General features: G+C 37.2%; 1 protein-coding gene across 2 annotated transcripts; it reads right to left on the reverse strand.

Annotated features, from left to right (window-relative positions):
* Positions 1 to 2,828: 2,828 nt before the first annotated feature.
* On the reverse strand, positions 2,829 to 21,145 carry LOC145590782 (uncharacterized). 2 transcript variants are annotated; one of them, XM_081647182.1, is made up of 12 exons: positions 20,995 to 21,145; positions 19,943 to 20,060; positions 16,276 to 16,434; positions 15,408 to 15,491; positions 15,039 to 15,176; positions 14,846 to 14,938; positions 14,110 to 14,208; positions 5,957 to 6,049; positions 5,734 to 5,877; positions 5,373 to 5,480; positions 3,284 to 3,335; positions 2,829 to 3,203 (listed from the first exon to the last, which is right to left on the reverse strand). In XM_081647182.1, exons 2-12 carry the CDS (start codon positions 20,039 to 20,041, stop codon positions 3,172 to 3,174), a joined length of 1,101 nt encoding a protein of 366 aa, XP_081503308.1. In that variant the 5' UTR covers positions 20,042 to 20,060; positions 20,995 to 21,145; the 3' UTR covers positions 2,829 to 3,171. The 2 variants fall into 2 exon arrangements, with proteins under 2 accessions (XP_081503308.1, XP_081503307.1); XM_081647181.1 differs by lacking the exon at positions 20,995 to 21,145 and adding an exon at positions 20,144 to 20,280 and having other exon boundaries at positions 2,830 to 3,203.
* Between the last annotated feature and the right edge of the window lie 1,260 nt (positions 21,146 to 22,405).

Here is a 22,405-nt window from a genome sequence, read left to right on the forward strand (position 1 = left end):
AATTCCGATTTATAATGAAAAAGATATAAAAGAAATACGAAACTCTATCCAAAACTGACACCGTCCCACTATTTCGGCCATATCTTTTATTCTACAAACTATTTTAATCTGATTCCTATTTTTAGAAAGTAGACTTCAAGAGCTTTCCAACGACATATTATTTATCTTATTCTGATATCTGAATCAAAAGATATGATAAAAACAAAAACCGCAAAAACTATTGCCTATCGCAAGAGTTTTATTCCTATTCGAATTCGGATCTTTTCTTGATTCTTCAACCCTTCTTTTTTCTTTATAAATAGGAGTCATATCTTCCCTTTTCAACCATCAATAAGCTTGATCACCAAAAATCATTCTCTCTCCCTCTAAACAACAATCATTCTCTTCTCTCTTTCTCTCTTGCTTTAGCCTAAACCCTAGCCACCCTATCCTTCCATAATACTTCCTTAAGCACTCTAAGGAGTCCATACAACTCCCGAGGTTCCGTCCTTAAACCAAGGCATGGAAGGTATAATTAACTGAGGGTTTGGACCAAATCAACTCTACTTTTTAATTTAATTGTTTCAATTTGATTTATATTTTCATTGAAGTTACTAACAGTTTATTCATGATGTAGCAATTCAAGGAAACGTGGAAAGTGAGTAATTAATCACTTAATTACTCTTATTTTTATTCTTGTTGCTAGTATCATGATTAGGTTTATTATGATTTGATTTGACTAACAATTTATTGTTGAATTGCTTCCAATATTAATGTTGATTTTATTATATTTGTTGATCACTATATTGCATGTTTCAAGGGAATATGTAATCGAAAATCACGCCTAATAAGATAATTTGGACAACCGGTTTAGGTTCCTTTTTAATCTTGTTGTTTAATCAAGTGATCACTAATATTTTAGAATTAGGTGTTGCATTAATATTCAACCAATTTAGCCTAATAATAGTTTGGAGCGAATTGAATATTTTGTTTGCATGCCTTTGAGATCACGGGAATCATTTTTCACTATAAGAATCGAGTAGAAGCCAATACGGGCGAATGTGACTCCATGACTCACTTCGTACCATCATTCCCGATCCTCCTTTCATGGTTCCGAACCATTGGAGTTAGTAATCTCATGGATTATGAATGGGGTGTAACCTTCACGGGTCAATCGTTGTTGCCTTTCGTTGTCCCTTTATTGTAATTGCCTTTTATGATCCGTGAACAGTTTACAAGTTCCTTAAAAACTTGTTGGCGGCTCCCTACTTTCCTTATCCCGAATCGTATATGTCAATTCCCACTTCCTATGAGTACCAAGCATATTCACACATGCTTAACATAGGCACGCTTCGAACGACGCCTACAATTACGCACAACCCATATCTTTGTTTGGTTTCGATTGGAATTCTTACAGAACTGGAATGTCCTTGTCTGGGACTTTAAACTTGATATTTCTAAGTTGTGCTCCATTTGTTAAAATAACACAACACAAGTAAGTCTTATTACATGTTGGATTGCTATGTATCGAACCACAAAAGTTGACAAGTTCAAGCACCTATTTTAAAATCTGGGCCATCTTAGTGGTGTAGGTTTTTGTTAATCCAGATTAACATAGGAGTCCATGACGATCATCACTTCTTTTCAATTCATGTTGAAGTTAAACATCATGCGATCTACGTCCTGGATTCGCTTTATAGCACATGAGAAAGACAACAAAGATGATCACCTTAATGATAAGATTGTCCAAGGTTGTAAGGTCATCCAGTATATAGGATTTATATAGTTAAAAAGGATGGAATATTGAATAAAGATATAGTAGCTCACAGGATCAAAGCAAGTTAGTTTAAGTGGAAGAGTTCTAAGGAAGTTTTATGTGATCCTGCTATGCCTTATAGATTGAAGGGTATATTCTACTGAAGGATAATTAGGTATGTATCGTTATATGGTACCGAATGTTGGGCTGTGAAGAATTATCACGTGCATAAGATAAAATGTGATAGAGATGCGTAAATCACGGTAGGTGTGTTGCCATACAAGAAAATGATCAATTGAGGAATGAGATAAATAAGAAGACTGTAAGGATTACTACCATTGGATAAAAGATGAGAGAAAATTGCCTACTGTAATTTGGCAATGTACATTAGTGGAAAAAAAAAAGTATTTGTAATTTGCAAACTATCTATGTTGGTTACAATAAACCAATTTGTAACAGGCATTACAAGATTCAGTAACAAAAACAGCGTAATTAGTAGAATATAGATGGTTTTTGAAACGAGCAAGAAACTGTCAGTTACAAATACTATGCTACTCTACAAATATTGTAGTTTTTGTAACTGGCACCTTTTGCCCAATACAAATTGCTCGGTCAAGAAAAATATAAAGTTTCTATTCGTAACCTATATTTTGACCATTACAAATAAATGTTTTAAAAAAAAAAAAAGAAAAAAAAAAAAAAGTCAATCTTCACTTCTTCATTTTGACGCTAGCCTTCACCTTTTAATTGTTTCCTCTCTTAGCTTCCACCCTCTCATCCCTCGTCTCTACTGCTTTATGACCGTCCCATTCGTCTTCTCATTTATTTGTTTCCGAAATTATGAAGAAATGCTTACATATTGTCCACTAATCAGTGTACAATCAAAGATTGATCAATTCGAAAGTCCTATTGCTTAAGCTTTGCTTTGAGTTTACTAAGAAAGAAAAGACACCGGTACGCTACCGAAAATTTATCTATGACTGTGTGAACTCACTCCGCTGCAGCTTTACTTTGAGTTTAGTTTTTGTAAAAAAGCATAGACTGTTAATCTAAAAGTTGTCACTGAGAAAAAATCGATAATATTATTGGCAGTTTTATGCACGGCAAAAAAGGAGTAGAGGACAGTGGATGGAACTAACTTGTATATGCTTAGTTGGTCACTTGTCTTAGTGAATTTACTATAAACTAGCAACATATGTTTACCAGTACACAACTTCAAGAGTTAGCTATGTCTAGTAGTAAAAGTTTTACTACGTATAATAGTAGTTTTCTAGCATTTACACAAACACATATTCTAGTTTCAACAACCTTTCAACCTAAAATTAAGCATCTCCACCTAAGGCCCTAAACCAAGTTCAATCAAGAACCATTATACTTTACAGCTTAAGGAACAAGAATTGAGCAGCTACCCCATTAAAGCATTCACATAATTATGCTCAAGATGTCATCTCAATTTCAAATTGTCCATCTGCACAACATAGTACATACTAGTATGAGAAATGTACATAACAACGCACTCAAAAACAATCATGCAGCAAAGGTACTCACCTCTCAGATTAATGGCTCGATTTGCTTGAGCATCAGCAGCAGAATTGAACTCCTGCAGACGACATAATGTCAATCAAATAGCATCACCTAGGTTTGGGAATGTATCCATTCCACTGGCCCTAATGTTGTGTACAGATTTTATCACCTTCCCTCGACTAGGAACTTCAGTCAATAGTTTTTGTTAAAAGTAATCATAATATCAAGCCTCTTTACTTTTCTTCTTGTCTGTTTTTACTTCCCCTAATTTGGCATATTGTAGATGGGGCTAGTTACCATGACCAACGATATCAAGATCAAGATTTTGCGTTGGACAAAGGACTCACAGGATCAAATTCGGGGATCATTGTAGAATCATACAATCCTACAAGTTAGCTAAAATATGATACAAACACTCTGACATAATAAGTATTATTTATAACAATCATCAATACTTGTAATTGATATACATCTCAATAATAATACAACTTCTGGCCGATCTTTCAAAAATAAGATGACTTTTAAATTATCCTCAAATAATACCACCTCCAAGGTGTTCGCTTTAAATAGATTAAAAATATATATATGTTAACCATTTTTTTTATTCCTCCCCATTCACCGTCACCATTAATCCCTTTTTGACAATCACACCCATGAACCTAATCTTTACATCAGCCCTAACTCCCAATCCGGTCACCCACATACAAACCAAACCAGCACCGTTAACCCCACCTCCCTTATCCTACCCACCATCTCCACCATCGCCACTTCCCACCCCGTACGCGACTGGATCAACCACACTCTCCACCAACACCGCCGCAAACAACCAATGTCTCATCATCGACCTCTAGTCATTCCCACAATGAATTGCAAACCTAGCCCATGAACCCAACCATCCCGTCCTTTCCTCCCTGCCATAGCCCATCCCACAAACCTGTTACGAGGTTAGGTACTAGGGAAGAAGGATAGAGTGAAGGGTAATGGAAGAGGGAGGGGAGAGAGAGAGGGGTTTGTTTCCAAAAACAATAAAATTATTTTTTATAAAATTAATATTAAATTTTAAAAATCCAAACAAATTAAATAGGGACACATGTAATATAACTAGCCAAACCGGTGATTATTTTAGGATAATCAAAACTTTTTTTTATTTTTGAAAGACCGGCCTAACGTGGTATTATCCTTACAATTTTTTCATATATTGCACAATGGAGGATTTATGCATCCTAATGAACATATTTAACCTTAAATAACGTTAAATATACTGAATATAGCAATTAAAATTATAAAATCTTCATATTATGAAATTATATATCAAGAAGAATTTAACAAAACATCATATTACTAGCTTTACGTGTAAATAAAGATATATGGTTGAAGGAAGTGTGAATAGTGTCAAAAATGCAAATGTTGCAATTGCAATATGTAGGGAACGGAGGAAGCATAAAATTTTTGTTTTGTTTTTTTGATGAATATAAACATCCACGAGATGTACATCCTAATTTTGTTTACACAAATTTTGTGTGATTTTGTACAATCCTATATCGATCCTATGTGATTTTGTACAATCATATGTGGTCTATTATGATTTTAACTACTTAATGATTCTACAAGTGATCAAGATCGTTTTTGACATTTTTGGATTGTGAGATCCTACAACCTTTCGATCCAAACATGATTTGACAACTAAGATCATGACATTGCAAGTTTATTTCTACAACTTCCTCTCTTTTTTTTCTTAATCTTTTATTCTTCTTTCACCCACTCACTTTTTTAATAAAGAAGTCTATAGTGATTAGGCACATTTGAAAGGGAGGGGGTGGGGAGGAGTAGAAAAGATATAAATAGGGGGCAATATCCCTTGCTTTGCAACACTTATCTAAAAAAAGGAAAGGCTATCAAACATGAACAGCTCTCTGAACCCAAGTAATGCACAATTTGGCACAATTTTAACTCTAACAAAAAAAAAAATCACCATAGTAAATGGTTCTATCGTTCAATCAGAAAGTGCACACAACGTAAACAACTTTTATAACATTATAGTCACTTTAAACACAAAATATGGATTGCACGAAATCTGAAAGCAATCAAAATATCCCAGGGATCAAGCACTCACCCTAGGAACTTGTTCAATAGTAAATGACTGAAACTGTTTCTTAAGTTGTAATGCTTCCTTGCACAGGTTGGCCATGTTTTCATTTTTGGCTTTCCATTTACCCTGAATCTGTTCAATTCAATATGGTTGTCATTAGAGAGTGAGAGAGAGGCACATTTTATGAATAAAAGGTGTACTATATCACTGATATGAACCCTGCCAACACTATGCTTTATTTAATTCGAGTACCTTAATCACCTTAAAAAAAATAAAAAAATAAAAAAAGCGTATGACCACAGCATTTCACGTTGATATACAACTGCATAATTTGGTGCTTCAAATTGGAAAGGAAGATAACATTAGTACAAATGCAATTTAATACCTGATTGCAAACCAGCAGAGAGTCCCCTCGAACATTAACATGTTTAAATCCTTTCTCGAGAGCTATTCTCAAACCTAAAATCACTGATCGATACTCAGCAACATTGTTAGTAGCAATTCCAACACCTTCACGCAAAAGCCAAACCTGCCAAAACATGGTTTTGAAATAAGAAAAATCTAAGGATGGAAATCATAAAATACATGAGATGCTCCATACACCATACCTGAGTTCCACTGTTAGCACGCAAAATAGCTCCGGCACCAGAAAGTCCAGGATTTCCTTTTGAAGCTCCATCAAATTCAATTGTACAAGATTGCTGCACATATATAACAAAAACTATCTCTGGTTACAGCATAAATGAAGACACCCTCATTTGGTCATAAAGCATCCATTCTATGTGGCAAATTTTACTTGAGATAACATAAATCACCAAGAGGCCAAAGAGAAGGACAATTATTTTGTAAGGGCCTTTACAATACAAGGGGCCTCTATTTCAAGCCCAATAAGCAGAGTAATCTATTAACAGCCAGATATCATCTCTAGTTTATGTAAAATGTTCACAATGTACTAGTTTTATTGCAAATGCAACAGAGTTTATACTAACTATTTGCATTATTTTAATAGCACATCCAATAGTAGCCATTACTTGACAATACTTGGCAAAATTTTCCTAACAGTATTTTTGCTTGCATCACTCTGCATATGTAGATATTCATCATGTTTTCATATTAGTTCAGGAGAGTATTCTCATCTCCTTACTCTCGCCAAAACTAGGACTTTTAGGCTTTTAGCCCATGTATCACTTTCCTAATTTCTTTTACCTTTTCTTATCTAATCTTCTTTACTTGACTACTCTTCAGTGAATTTTGGACAAAAACAACCCTTGGACTAATAGGAACTTTTTTTTTTTCAATCGTGCTCCTTTAATTAGCTACTAAATAGTTGGCTCCTAAGTCCTAACCATTTAAGACTATCAGCCACCTTTTCATTTGAGGGATCAATCACTGAAGTCAATGACAGTTCCCAATAAACTAGTTCAGTCTCTATAGTGTCCGCAATTTTCAAAGCATCAGAAGCTCTCCTAACAAGTGCTTTGAAAATGTTATGAGAAGCTGACCTACTTGAACGTACTAAATTTCTTCAGAAAACACGCATCTGGTTTCAAATTGATGCTATACGCTAAATCATGGGCTAAAATTTCAGATCTTCCTCCTGATTGTGAGGAAAGTAAAAAACTTGGATGCCACTCCATAATTTCCATAGACCATAGCTTACTCAAACTTCCCGTTCTTGAAATTAAAAAATTCCATCCTTCTTGAAAGATGTAATATGATCTAAGAAACCTCTAGGACTTCCCAAGTTTGAGATTTGTTTCACTAAGTTATCATCCAGGTACCCTCATACGAGAGTAGGAAACTGAGATTCCCCTTAGTTGATTCACATGCATCTACGAAACCCATGACTAGTTTCCCAATAAATAAAGCCCACTCTACACAATGCAAGAGTTCTAAGGAAAAGACACACAACCACAAAGACGCCTCACAGATTCACGAAATTAACAGTAAATTCAGTGTACCTCAACCAATAAGCATACCCTATTCAGGTTATTATGGAAAGTAGTAGAAGCATTAATCAGTTTCTGAACCTGACATCCAAAACTGGAAGTTAAATATAGCAGAGCAACAGTATCAGAAAGAAAGAAGGAAAAGAGATGATAATGTTAAAATACTGGTCTACAGTAGAAATAGTGAGTTGCCAGAGACCAGAAAGGGTTAACTGGCCCTTGCCTATCTCCTATGAATTCAAATGGGAAAAAGGGAGGGTGTTTTGAAAGATTATTCAAAAGAGGTTTTTCAAGGGAGGGTAATGTTCCCCAATTTCTTAACAAATTAAAGGACACGAAGAGGCTATTGGAGAGACATCACCTTTTTGATAACATAGAATACATTTCCTTAGTCAATACTCTCTCCGAATAGCTTTAAACTAAAATTTTAAGATTCATCTAGTCTTGAGCAAGTGTTGAGGTGGTTGAGTGACAAACAGACAAAAATATTCAGGAGCTTAAAAAAAGAATCTACAGGATACAAAGGATGAGAAATTCTAGAAGATATGGGTGCTAACCATGCTGACTGCTTGTCTGCTTTAGCTTATGCAATCGAGATTCGAGAAATGAGGTGCTTTGAGAGTAGAATGATACTTGTCCTGGCGTAACTTTTAGAAGGATCAGTGCTTAACTCATGATTATATTTTATTGTGTAATGCCTCAAAAGACTTTGAGGATTGATAGAGCATGATCTGTTCTTAGTATTGAAGTGTTGTTTTGTTAGGTTTGGAGGTCTAGATGAAGGAACAGCAAGGACTCATCCTAAGCCTGATATTCGTTTTACTTATGCTAGAAGGATCAAGAAATAGCCAGAAGCTTGCTGAGTTGTCAGGTGGTTAAATTCAGTTTTGGGGAAAAGGGTAGATTGGTAATCTCAGGAAAAGTTTGTTAGGAGTTTGTGATTTTTGGCTGGCATGCTTATGGTGTGATTAAGTTTGTTTTTGGCTTAATTTTTGGGGTATTAATAGGTGATTGGTTAAAGGGGAATGTATCAAGAAATTAATTAAGAAAGTTGTTTGGGAGAGCTCCTTCCTCTCGAAAGAAGGTTGTATTGTTGAATACTCTGTTCAATAATATTTCTATCATCCTTGGCTGCCATTGTTTCTGTTATTCTAGCTTGTTATCTCACTGATTCTCTTACTAATCTCTAGCAAATTGGTATCAGAGCAGTGACATTCCAAGCCAGGAAGGAAGATGGCTCACCTGGATCATGGCCAACGTTTGGATCTGCTGGAACAGGAAATCTCTGGGCTGCCGTCGCGCGTTGCTCAGGAGATCACTACTGCCATGGCAGCATTCAAAACCGACATTGCTTCCCACTGGACAGGAGCGACTCCGTGCTGAGTTTCGTTCCTCTCTGCAATCTGGACCCCAGAATCAATGGGATAATCCGTTTTCCTTGCAGCCTCAATTGGATTACGGTGACGGTGGTTTTCACGGTGGCCAATCGAATTGGAAGTTGCGCAAACTCGATCTGCCCCCTTTTGATGGTACTAATCCGGATGGTTGGATCCTCCGTGCTGAGAGGTTCTTCCATTTTTACCGACAACCGGTTGTCGGAGGAAAATCGCTTGGAGGCTGCTGTGGTGGCGCTCGAAGGTGACGCGTTGCTTTGGTACCAGTGGGAGCATCGACGCCACCCTCTGCTGACGTGGGACGCGTTGAAGCAGCTGCTTCTACGCCGTTTTAGATCCACCGCAACCGGAACCCTCCATGAGCAGTGGCTTGCTCACCAACAAACGGGTACGGTGGCTGATTACCAGCGTCGTTTTATTGAGCTGTTAGCTCCGATTGAGGGAGTGCCTGAGGAGATTGCTAAGGGTCAGTTTATAAAAGGGTTGAGTGAAGACATCCGGGTCGAGGTCCGTCTCTTGGATCCGATTACTCTGGATCGGGGCCATGGAGTTGGCGATGCGGGTCGAAGATAAATTAAAACTCAGCCCTCGGCCCAAGTCAGCTAGTGGGCTGCCAGTTGGCGTACCCCCGTTCCAAACCCACGACCCAACCTAAACACCTTACCCAGATCCCCATCAACCCAATACATAAACCCGAACCACCACTCCACCACCTCTCAGCCTTTTCCGAACCAAAATAACTTCAATACCCACAAAAAACCCGACAAATTACGGCGGCTCTCTGAGAAAGAACTTCAGCAGAAGTGGGAGCAGGGTTTATGCTTCCGCTGTGATGAAAAATGGACTATGAATCATTATTGTCAGCGCCGCGGGATGAGCGTCTTACTCACGGTGGAGGATGAGGACGACGTGGATGCTGGCGATTTCTCCTTGACCGAAACGATCGACGTTGAACCCTTAACTTCTCCACCAGACCTGAATCTGACCCCTGGAGTATCTTTATGCTCGGTGATGGGCCTAACTAGTCCTAAGACGATGCGTTTGGCCGGAATTGTGAATGGTTGCTCGGTGGTGGTGATGATTGATCCAGATGCAACCCATAATTTCATCTCCAATGTTGCTGCCTAGAAATTGGGTCTTACTCCGACTGAATCTAGAAGTTTACACTTGGTACTGGTGAAGCGGTGCAGGGTGAAGGAGTGTGCAAGGGCGTTTTGTTGGACCTTCACGGGGTTGTGATAATTGAGGACTTTCTCATTTTGCCGTTAGGGAGTTCGGACATGATTTTAGGTATCCAATGGTTGGAGAAGCTTGGCACCATCACGACTAATTGGAAGACCCAGACTCTAAAGTTTCAATTGGATGGTAATTCAATCACTCTAACAGGTGATCCGCACTTGGGGCGTACTGGAATTTCTTTGAAAGCAATGATCAAAAACTTGCAGAAGGAAGGCCATGGGTACTTGCTCGAATAATCTTTTAGAGAAGGCAGAGGAGGAGGGACCTGTGATTCCTCTTGCCTTCCAACCTCTGGTACAGCAATTCCAGGAGGTTTTTCACATGCCAGAGGGATTGCCCCCACACCGGCAGATTGAGCATGCCATAGTATTGCGAAGTGGTGCTAACCCGGTTAGTGTCCGTCCGTACAGGTACCCACAGTCAGTCACAAAAGGATGAAATTGAGAAGTTAGTCTCGGATATGCACAACGCAGGGATTCAGTCTTCGACAAGTGCTTACTCTAGCCCGGTTTTGTTGGTTAAAAAGAAAGATGGTTCGTGGCGCTTCTGTGTCAATTATAGGGCCTTAAACAAAGAAACAGTCCCTGATAAATTTCCCATACCCGTCATTGATGAGTTACTGGATGAATTGGGCTCAGTGATTTTCACCAAATTGGACTTAAAATCGAGATACCATCAGATTCGGGTGAAACCCGAGGACATACATAAGACGACGTTTCGAACCCATGAGGGACATTACGAATTCCTCGTAATGCCTTTTGGGCTCACCAATGCCCCGGCCACCTTTCAGTCGCTTATGAATGAAGTCTTCAAGCCCTGTTTGCGTAAGTTCGTGTTGGTCTTTTTTGACGACATATTGGTGTAAAGTACACTTACAAACAGTGTTGCAAACTCTAGCTGACCATCAGCTCTTTTCTAATTTTAAGAAGTGCGAAGTAGGGAAAGAAAGGCTGGCTTACTTGGGTCACGTTATCTCAGCTGGGGTTGAAGTGGATTCTTCTAAGGTTCAAGCCATGTTAGATTGGCCTCCTCCCACGACTCTGAAGCAACTCAGGGGGTTCCTTGGTCTTACAGGGTATTACCGCAAGTTTATCAAGGGGTATGCGCAGATGGCTCTTCCCTAGACAGATGAACTTCGGAAGGAGAACTTTGGGTGGACCGAGGCTGCCACTACTGCTTTTCAAGCTCTCGAGGCTGCTATGGTGAATGCTCCCATATTAGCAGCACCCAATTTTTCGTTGTCTTTCATTGTTGAATCGGATGCCTCAGGGCATGGCTTGGGGCAGCTCTGTTGCAAGAAGGGCACCCAGTGGCGTATTTCAGCAAAGTCTTGGGTATCCGAAATCGTGGGAAACCCATCTATGAGAAGGAGTTGATGGCAATCGTCTTTGCGGTGGAAAAATGGAGACACTATTTATTAGGCCGGCACTTCATTGTTCGCACTGATCAGAGAAGCCTAAAGTATCTTATGGAGCAACGAGAGGTGGGGCAAGCCTACCAAAAGTGGATTAGCAAGCTGCTGGGTTACACTTTCAATATCCATTATAAGCCTGGTCCCACCAATAAGGTGACAGACGCATTTTCTAGGCAACATAGCCCTGATATTGAGTGTGGTTCCCTGATTTTGCGGTCTTCATTGGGAATATGTGCAGACACCTAAGTGGTTTACCTTGGAGAATGGGATATTGAAATACAAGGGCCGAGTAGTGATCCCTAAACACGGTGAGCTGACCACCAGGCTACTTAGAGAGTATCATGACTCTTGGTGGGTGGGCACGCAGGTGACCTGAAGACATACCAAAGGTTGGCAGGAGAATGGTTTTGGTTCAGGAAGCGGAAGGATGTGACGAAGTATGTCCAGCACTGTCACGTTTGTCAGCAGAACAAGACCTCTACCTTGTCTCCTTTGGGATTGCTCCAACCTTTACCAATTCCGAAGAGGGTTTGGGAGGACATTTCTATGGACTTTATCGAAGGTTTGCCTAAGTCTCTAGGATGGGACACCATACTCGTGGCCGTGGATCGACTGACTAAGTATGGGCATTTTATACCACTCAAACATCCTTTTACTACTCAGAGTGTGGCGCATTGTTTCATGTCCGAGGTGGTGAGATTGCATGGAATTCCCAGCTCCATTGTGTCAGATTGGGACAAGGTTTTCCTTAGCATTTTCTGGACTGAGTTGTTCAAGCCTCAAGGTACTCAGCTCATGCGCAGTACGGCTTATCACCCTCAAACAGACGGCCAAACTGAGGTTGTCAACAAAGGAGTGGAATCATATTTGAGGTGCTTTGTGAATGGCAAACCTCATACTTGGGCACGTTGGTTACCGTGGGCAGAATACTGGTATAATACCTCATTCCACACTGCCACCAACTATACCCCATTTAAGGCCCTTTATGGCAAAGACCCCCCTCATCTAGGTTCTGCGCTGGCAGCATTGCTGTGTCATCTGTGGAGGAACAATTGCATGAGCGCGATGCCATTCTTGATGATTTGAAGTTCCACTTGGTGCAAGCTTAGGTGTATATGCACAATATGAAAACAAGGGTAGGAGAGAGGGTGAATTTCAGTTGGATGACATGGTTTATCTCAAACTTCAGCCTTATAGGCAAAGGTCTTTGGTGAGAAGGTCCAATGACAAGCTATCTCCACGATTCTATGGTCCTTACTAGGTGATCCAACGCATTGGCAAGGTTTCCTATAAGTTACAGCTTCCCCCAGAATCTAAAATCCACCCTGTATTTCACATCTCTCAGCTTAAGGCCATTGGATTAGTGCACAAGCCAACCAACCTCCCTGCTAGCTAGCTGGTGTTAGAAGTTGAGCCTTGGGGTGTGTTGGGTGTAAGGAATTCACAGGTTGCTATGGAAGTTCTCATTAGTTCTCATTCATTGGAAGGGCTTGCAGGATTTGAAGCAACTTGGGAATACTTTGAGGAAGTTAGTCTCAGGTTCCCTAGTTTCCACCTCGAGGACAAGGTGAAACTTTGGGTGGGGGGTATTGCAAGGACTCATCCTAAGCCTGATATTCGTTTTACTTATGCTAGAAGGATCAAGAAATAGCTAGAAGCTTGCTGAGTTGTCAGGTGGTTAAATTCAGTTTTGGGGAAAAGGGTAGATTGGTAATCTCAGGAAAAGTTTGTTAGGAGTTTGTGATTTTTGGCTGGCCTGCTTATGGTGTGATTAAGTTTGTTTTTGGCTTAATTTTTGGGGTATTAATAGGTGATTGGTTAAAGGGGAATGTATCAAGAAATTAATTAAGAAAGTTGTTTGGGAGAGCTCCTTCCTCTCGAAAGAAGGTTGTATTGTTGAATACTCTGTTCAATAATATTTCTATCATCCTTGGCTGTCATTGTTTCTGTTGTTCTAGCTTGTTATCTCACTGATTCTCTTACTAATCTCTAGCAGGGACCCTTCCTAGAAAGCCTAGAAGCTGACCTTTTCCTTCGATTCCTTGACTTTCCCTAATGAGTAGTAATAGCTAGCCATATTTTGAATCATTAAATACCCTTCCAGCCATTTCCCAAAGGAGGCTTATATAGTATTCCTTTTCTAAATGAAATGTAAATAGCTAGTCAAATTCTGAATCATTTACTACCCTTCCCTCACAGCAAACATAATCACCATCCCTCTCCTCACGAGAAATCATTTAGTACCCTTCTCCCAAAGGAGGCATGATAACCATGTATTTCCAAATAAATTGCAATAGCTAGTCACATTTTATTTTAAAACATTTACTACCCTTTTCCCATAGGACCATAGCTTAACTGCTTAAGCAATGGCTCGAATTTGATTAGAATTCTACAGGAGAGACTGGGATAGTATGAAGGTTTGTGATGTCCCCATAGTTTAGAATAACAAAACTTCCCTAAACAAAATCAATGATAGTAGTATTAATTATGTTTCATATAAATATTTCTTAAGAAAATCTACTTTATCACAACCTAAGTGCTCCATTTTATATATGGTAAAAGTCTAGAAATAAATGGTGTAGTAAATTATCCTCTTGCTGATAGTACCTCAAGAGAAGTGAAGCATTAATGAATTGCAACTCTGATGTTAAACTGGCTAAAAAACCTACAATGTAGTTGACTTGCCAAATACAACTAGAAATTTACCAAAATTCAAATAGTTAGCAAGTCGAGCATTTTAGAAATTTGGTAGCTAAAAAACTTACACTGGCTGGGTTAACCACTTGTTGTGATTCGGTGTAATCTTTTAGCTCGCAAATTCTCTTCTGAGGATTGGTTAAGAATGAACTCGTTTCAGCAGAAACCTGGACACAAGAGGTAGTTTATTTAAGAGCTTATTACTAACACTATACTCCATTGTTTATGAGTTTACTGCTAACATCATACAAACAGGTTAAAATCTTGTTACTTTGTTAATCATTGCAACAGAAATTACAATGGTATTGTAAAAAATGCAATGTAATATGGAATAAGAACGGTTCATACTAAGTCACTAACCCATTGCCACTACTCACACAACACTTGACATAATACTTTTATATTTCGTAGTGCATACCACATTGCATTGATAGTGGGAATTGGCACCATTTCAAGAGATGTTTGTGGGTGGGCCATTTTTAATTAGTAGAGTAAAATGAATGGTGGGTACAATTTATTTTGGAGAGAGAAAAGTAAATTCAATCGGAGATATGAGGGACTCTTATATTGAGGGACAAAAAGTAGATGTATTGGAGATGGTAGTTGTATACTAAGGTGAGAGTAAGTTTGTGGTACCATGTCACGTGCCAAAATTAGAGGGTGCAGAATAATTACGGACGGCTCAAAAAGGAAATTGTGCAAGTAATGTGGAGCGCAAGGAGTAATAGCCAAACATCACTTCTACAAGTTGGGATAGCCAGAGCAAATTCACATATATAAAGCATCTATCTTGAAGGAACTTACACGTGCAGAACGAGTCAAGTCTGCAGAATCTGTGTAGTTCTTCAACTCATCACAATTTTGCTTTGCTGAGGATATATTCAATCCTGAATCAACCTTCAATGAGAAACAACAATATGATATTTTCAGGCTTAAATTGAAATATCCCTACGGATCACTCGATAATTAAATGACTTTAATAGTTCTAGAGCCACACATTTTTCCGAACACTTCCATTTAGTCCTGGAATAGCAACATAAGCAGGACTGACAGAGGCTTGAACTTCACCATAATGCTCCAACTTGACAGGTTTGTAGGGAGGAATTCTTGCCGAGCTTCCTGAACAACCAGCATCCTGATAAACAAATGAAGTAATCAGTTAGCAAACTTCTACTGAATGATCTAGCGGCAGTCACAGCAACCAGAGGAGATTCAAATTCTTCAAGTTATGAAATTTTCAACAGCTCTAAAACTGAAATATCTCTATGGATCACTTGATAACTAAATGATTGTAATAGTTCTATAACCACACAGTTTTCCAAACACTTCCATTTAGTCCTGGAATAGCAGCACAGGCAGGACTCACAGAGGCTTGAAATTCACCATAATGCTCCAACTTGACAGGTTTGTTTGGAGGATTTCTTGTCGAGCTGCCTGAACAACCAGCATCCTGATAAACATATTAAGTTATCAGTTAGAAACTTCTACTGAATGATCTAGTGGCAGTCACAGCAATAAGAGGAGAATCAAATTCTTTTAAGTTTTGAAATTTTCAACAGCTCTAAAACCTCTTCAGTTTTCCGAATCAGCTAAAAGCCATAAATTAATCTTATTACCCAAGGTTTCAATAGCTAAAGGATAGACAAGGGATTCCTACTATTACTATTAATGCCCATCATTACTAAAATAAAAATGTTAGTAACAACAGTTACTCCCTTAATTTCGAATTGATGTTCCTAGAACAAAAGGAGCCTAGGTCATGAAAAGCACCACACTCTATACCATCTTTGATGATAACTAAAAGGGCCAAGAATAAAAGCTTCCAGTAAAGCTTTAGAAAATCCAGCTCTACCTGAAACAAGATGTTTAATACATATACTGTTTACAGACTAGAATTTTTTAATGGGCTGGCACAAAAATTGATCTTTCAACAGAGATATCTTAAGATGTTTGAAGATTTGTCCGCTATTATAAACTAAGTTACAAGTCAACATTACGCCTCCCTTGAAGATCTAGAAAATTATATACCTCTAAAGATCCACTATGGCAAAGAAAGGAAAAAAAAAAAGGCATAATGTCTACACAGTTTATCATACCATCCTTAATCTAGTTCTGAGGGCCAACTGACAACATGAAACAGAAAAAGTTATCTGATAGAAAAGAGAAGTTAATTACCTACAAAAAATAACACAACATTCTCAATTAAATAACAGTTAGTATTTCTCAATTCTTACTTGAAATGGACAAACAGAGAGGTTCCCAAAAAGTCCATCTTGTACATCACATGCACTGATTGAGAAACCTGCTTGCTGAAGCCCACGCGAAACAAGATATGCTTCTGTCTGCTTAGATAATCCATATCCTTTATATACTGAGATAGAAGGGTCCAGTGGCTACAATGAGGAGAGAGATAAGAAATTTTTTCCATGTTTTCTCGTAATGTTTTTCCATAATATCCAACCATTCAATACAAGACCACAATAATAACATAAAAATCAAGGAAGAGATGAATTTGAAAGGAAAATGAATGTTTTACTCATCAGTATAAAATGAGATGGTACAATATTGTTAACATGTCAGAATAGAAACATGTTTGAGAATCAGACAATAGTTAAATTTATTAACACTATAGCTAAGAAACATTCTATGAAAGCTACAATAAGTTACACAACAAGAGGCTTTTTATGGGATATTGATACAATATAACATCAATAGCACAAAAGATACAATCAATCAATCAAAGCCTTAATCCCATAAGTGGGGTCGGCAAACATGAACCAAATTTGATTATTACGTGTAGTCATCAACATAAATTTTCTTCCTCCATCTCTTACGGTCCAATGCTTCATCCTCATGCAAATCCATATACCTCATATCCTTCCTAACTCCTTCCAACCAAGTCATTTTCGGTCTCCCTCTACCTTGTTTAAGCCCTCCATGGTCCCAATCTTCCACTCTTCGAACCGGTGCACCCTCGGGTCTCCGTCTTACATGCCCAAACCAACGCAGACGATTTTCTCTCAGTTTATCTGCAATGCCTACCACACTACTTTCTTGCGAATAACCTCATTTCTGATTCTATCTCTTAGAGTGTTCCTACGCATCCACCTTTACATGCGTATTTCTGTAACCTCCATCGTTTTAATGTGCTCCTTCTTAGAAGCCCGACATTCTGTACCATAGAGCAACACTGGTCTTATGGCACTCCTATAGAATTTTCCCGTCAACTGTATGGGAATGCTTCAGTCACATAACACTCTTGTGGCCGCTCTCCATTTAAGCCACCCCGACTTAATCTTGTGGGCCACGTCTTGATCAATGTCACCATTCTTCTGGATGATCGACCCAAGATACTTAAAATATTCACTCATGGTCAAATCCTTACCATCCAAACTCACCACTTCATTGCTTGTCCCCCTCTGAGTACCAAATCGACATACTAAATATTCAATCTTACTCTAACTTAGCTTAAACCCTCTAGATTCCAACCTTTGCCTCCATTGCTCCAACTTGGCACTAACCCCATCCTTAGTTTCATCCACCAACACAATATCATCCGTAAACAACATACACCATGGAGCCTCATCTTGAATTGGTCTAATTACTTCATCTAGAACCGTTGCAAAAAGAAAAGAGCTTAATGTAGACCCTTATGCAATCCGATTGTAATAGGGAAATCTTTAGTCAACCCTCCACATGTCCTTACATTTGTTGACACATCCCGATACATATCCTTCACCAGGTCCACATATCTTCGTGGGATACCTTTCTTCAACATTGCCCACCAAAGAACCTCTCTTGGCACCTTGTCATATGCCTTCTCTAAATCAATAAAGACCATATGAAGATCCTTCTTCTATACCCTATAAAACTCCATCATTAGTCTTATCAAATGGATTGCTTCCATAGTAGATCTCCCAGGCATAAAACCAAATTGGTTATCCGAAATGCTTGTGCATGCCCTTAACCTATGTTCAATCACTCTTTCCCACAATTTCATAGTGTGGCTCATAAGCTTGATCCCACGATAGTTAGAACAATCTTGAGCATCTCCTTTGTTTTTATAGACTGGGACCAAGGTGCTCTTCCTCCAATCCTGGGGGATCCTTGTAGCCCTCCATATCTTGTTGAAAAGATTTGTTAACCAATCAATACCAATCTTACTCAAACACCTCCACGCCTCTATCGATACACCATCAGGGCCAACCGCCTGCTTAAGCTTCATCTTTTTCGGTGCAATCGCCACCTCTACTCTCCCAATCCTCCGCACATACTCCATGTTGATTTCTTCATCACTCACGGATTACTTCCGTTAAACAATTCATCGAAACCCAAACTAGCACCCAAACCAAACTAATATTGAATAGCACAAAAGATACAAATTGTAAAAAAATAATAATAAATAATAATTAAATTCTACTTGGCAGACAAGCACCCAAACCAAACTAATATTGAAAAATTTGATGTAGCATAGAGGCCTTGCAGGATAGAACTTCAAAGTAAATCTTCAGAACAATACCCCCTAGATGGCCCTAGCAAAGGCAGCTCTTGTAGTGACTTGTGACACGAGCTCACATACCTTCACTTTAAAAATCAAGGACCCAACAAATATAGCCTGAAGAACATAACAATGGCATAAGTACATATTGGTTATTTCCGCTACTAACTTTTCTGACTTGTTCCTAATAATTGAAATTATCAGTTGTTCTACATACATATCATTTCTCTTTAGAAACCATTGAAAATTGAGGTCCTTTAATCTCTCTTGTTAAAGAAAATGAGAGAAGGGCATTTCTTTTACAAATTCACCTTAGTCACCTCAAAGGCTCATGTTAACTAAAAACCCATCCAGTTCCTAAATACAAGTTTTTTAGCTTTTAATTCCAAATTTCCAAACACCCAAAATCAAAATTCCTCTCTTAGATGGGAGAATTAATTTGATCACCATGCTAGTAATTCAAGTCTCAAGTTTCAAAGAAGCCATCAATACCCACAAATTTCAACCAAGTGTCAAGTCTCTCACTATTTCACAAAACAAATTAGGATGCAAATGCATTTGAAGGGGAGGATAACAACAACCATGGTTAGACCAAAGACCAAAGAAAAAAAAGTGTAAATTGAGGTTGATTGATGAATTGCTCAACTGAACATGGTTGAATTCTCATGAAAGGACAAGTCTGGATAGGCATTTGAGGCATATCAGACTTTTTCAGGCAAATCCTATAGAGTTTAAAATAAACGCAAAAGGGTAAGGCCATAGAACAGTGAAGCTATTGAAGCAGCATCGATTTTTTTACATTCCACTTTTGTAAAATATATCAGATGGTATGGGTAGACTCCGATAGTTAGTCACTTCATCAGTCATCACAATACTGAAGTAAAAAGCTAAAGTTATATCAATATTTTTATGAAACCCCTTAAAAGGTTCTAGCCAACAACACTTGGAAGCTAGAACACAAAATCTCCAAATACCGTCGGAAGTTCACTTCTTAAAATAGATTTTGCGAAGGAAACACAAATAACTTGCTCCATCCAAACTCTCAAGGCTGTTATAACTCTAACAAAGCATTGCATATGCATTTTTCTCACGTCTTTCAGAAAAATTGGTTTCTAAATCATCTTCAGCAGGAAAACAATAATCAGTTAGTCTGACTAAGCAACAAAGCAGACAGTTACTTATCAGTAATACTATAAACAGTTAGGCCACAATATATAGCATAAAAACAAATAATAGTATATGTATCCTTTATTAAAATTGAATATTTTTCATGATTCTTTCGAATTACAACAAACTATCCAAGCACAGTTTCAAAAACAATCAAATAAAATACAAATGGCAGATTAATAATGAGAAATTGTCAAGAAATTGAAAAGGGTTATTGAAAAAAAAGAGTAAATTACAGAAAAACCGGCTTGAGCTTGACAATCGGAGAAGCTTTTGTAAATCCCGACGATGTCGCCTTTCCTTACAACATAGAATGCATCTTTTTCGTCCCCCATTGATTATACTTGTATCAAACTGCACCCACCAACAAAAATTAAGATTATGAACAAATTGTAAGGAACAATTATACTCTCATGCAACAACAGTAAAGCAGTAACCTTTCAAGTGATGAAGCAGGAAAATGGGGAGGAAGCAAATCGCAGGGATCATAGAAGGGTCTTTTCAAATTCAAAATTTTGCAGGAAAAACTTGCTGTGGAAGTGTGAGTGTCGACTATAAATGTCTCACTGGATTAGTACCGGGCAACGTACGTTTAAACATTTTATAATCTAACATATAATTAAATTAATTTGTGAGAGTGAGGCGTGATTAAAACTTTCTTTTCGATTTAAGGGATCATAATATTTTTTTTTTATCACTCGTTTTTATATCTCTTTAAGAAAATATATCTAATATCATTCAATTCTATAGTAAGGCTCTTAATTTCCTTTTCATTTCGTTCAAAAGTTTCAATGCAACCAACTATCACAACTTGAGCAATAATGTCTATAAAAAAATCCTATGATTATAAAATTGATTTTATAATATATTCATATTATATAGAATATTTTAAATATTAGTAAATAGATTGAGTTATATAGCTTACCTATCAGGAACTTATCATCCAATTTTTTTTGATAATATATCATCAAATGATACTAAGTTAAACCCATGTAGAGGGATGGGTAAGCTTTCTTCACAAAACATTAACAGTTGTTGAGTAGAAAAAATTAATCTTGTAGAGATGGTGTGTTGCCCTAAAATTTCCGGTATTTTCCCCAACACCAAAATTACTAATGATACGTAACTGGTCTTCCGCAAGCATATCAGAAAATTTTCTAATCAAAGACTTCTTAACTGTAACTTGAATTTTATCACCCTATACATGCAAACAAAAAAATCGGATAAGATGATTAGAGTATATTAAAAACATGATATATGAGTTATTTAGTATTAGATATTTGGTTACCTTTTCATCTAATAAAAACACCTTTTCAATATTGCCGTCTTTATTTGGATTTTCAAAACTTGGAGGTTTCCACAACCGTACAATTCTTATCTTAATAGTCATGATCCCCATCATTGGTGTAATTTCTTCCACGACATTGGATACTTCTCCATTTTAATACTTGATTGTCAACCCTGCAAAATCAAATGTAAACAATGTAAGTAATGGTAGATTTTCCTCAAAAAAAAAAATGTAAGTAATGGTAGATAAAAGTTTTTTTTTTTAAATCTAGTGTATGATAAAAGGAATTTATTTTCATTTAAGAAAATAAAGAATAGAAGAGATGCATACTTATGTTTGCGAAACAAAGGTACTACGTATTTTTATAAAATAGATAAGTTATGATTTCGTAAGATGCCCATCTATTTATAGTAAAAATTAATTGATTTAAATTTTAAATTATGATGTTGATATTTTTAATATTTTATCAATTCTTTAACAAACAATAAGTAAATATGGTTTGGGATAAGAACAAAATAAATATTTAAGAAAATAAAGACTAGAAGTGATGCATACTTATTTTTATAAAATGGATAAGTTATGATTTCGTAAGATGCCCATCTATTTATAGTAAAAATTAATTGATTTAAATTTTAAATTATGATGTTGATATTTTTAATATTTTATCAATTCTTTAACAAACAATAAGTAGATGTGTTTTGGGATAAGAACAAAATAACTATACTCAATCTTAAGTGATAATAATTTTTTTTATATATAATATTTGTATAACATTGTAGACATCCGATTGTGTCTCCCCAAAAACCAAACCCAGTGATGAATATCTTTCACGTCATTGATTATCGAACAAAGCAAAAATGTGAAAGTCTTGTGATGCGGTTGTTTTTAATAAAATACTTCCTTTTTGTTTTCGAAAATACTTCTTTTTCGTATCTTATTTATGAAAAACGTCCAATTCAGTTTAGTTTAGTCCATAATCAGGGTCCAATAATTGTGTAGTTGGATGGGGTTTGAAAAGATCTTTTCAACGATATATTATAAGCCCAATTCCGAGTTATAACGAGTAAGTTATGGTCAAAATACTAAAATGGGTCTAAACGAGTTTTATGTGCGACCCAATGATCATGTGGAGGGTCCACTAATCTTAATTATATTCCTAAGACAGCTAGGATTTATTAGAAGCTTCTATAAGTTTCTAAAAGATCTTAATTATCCTTTTTGAAAAGATAAGATAAAAGAGTTTGAAATTGGATAAAACTTTCCTTTTTTTAAGTCCTAATACTATTCAAAATGAAAGACGTTCAAAGATGATCAGATATTATTTTTGTGCCTCATAATTTTTATCCAAATCTTATATGGTTGGATAGATCTAGAAATTATCTTTCCAATGATATATTATAATATTAATTCC

This window comes from Chenopodium album, chromosome 18 (genome assembly GCF_948465745.1).
Source record: "Chenopodium album chromosome 18, dcCheAlbu1.1, whole genome shotgun sequence".
In the NCBI taxonomy this organism is placed as follows: Eukaryota; Viridiplantae; Streptophyta; class Magnoliopsida; order Caryophyllales; family Amaranthaceae; genus Chenopodium; species Chenopodium album.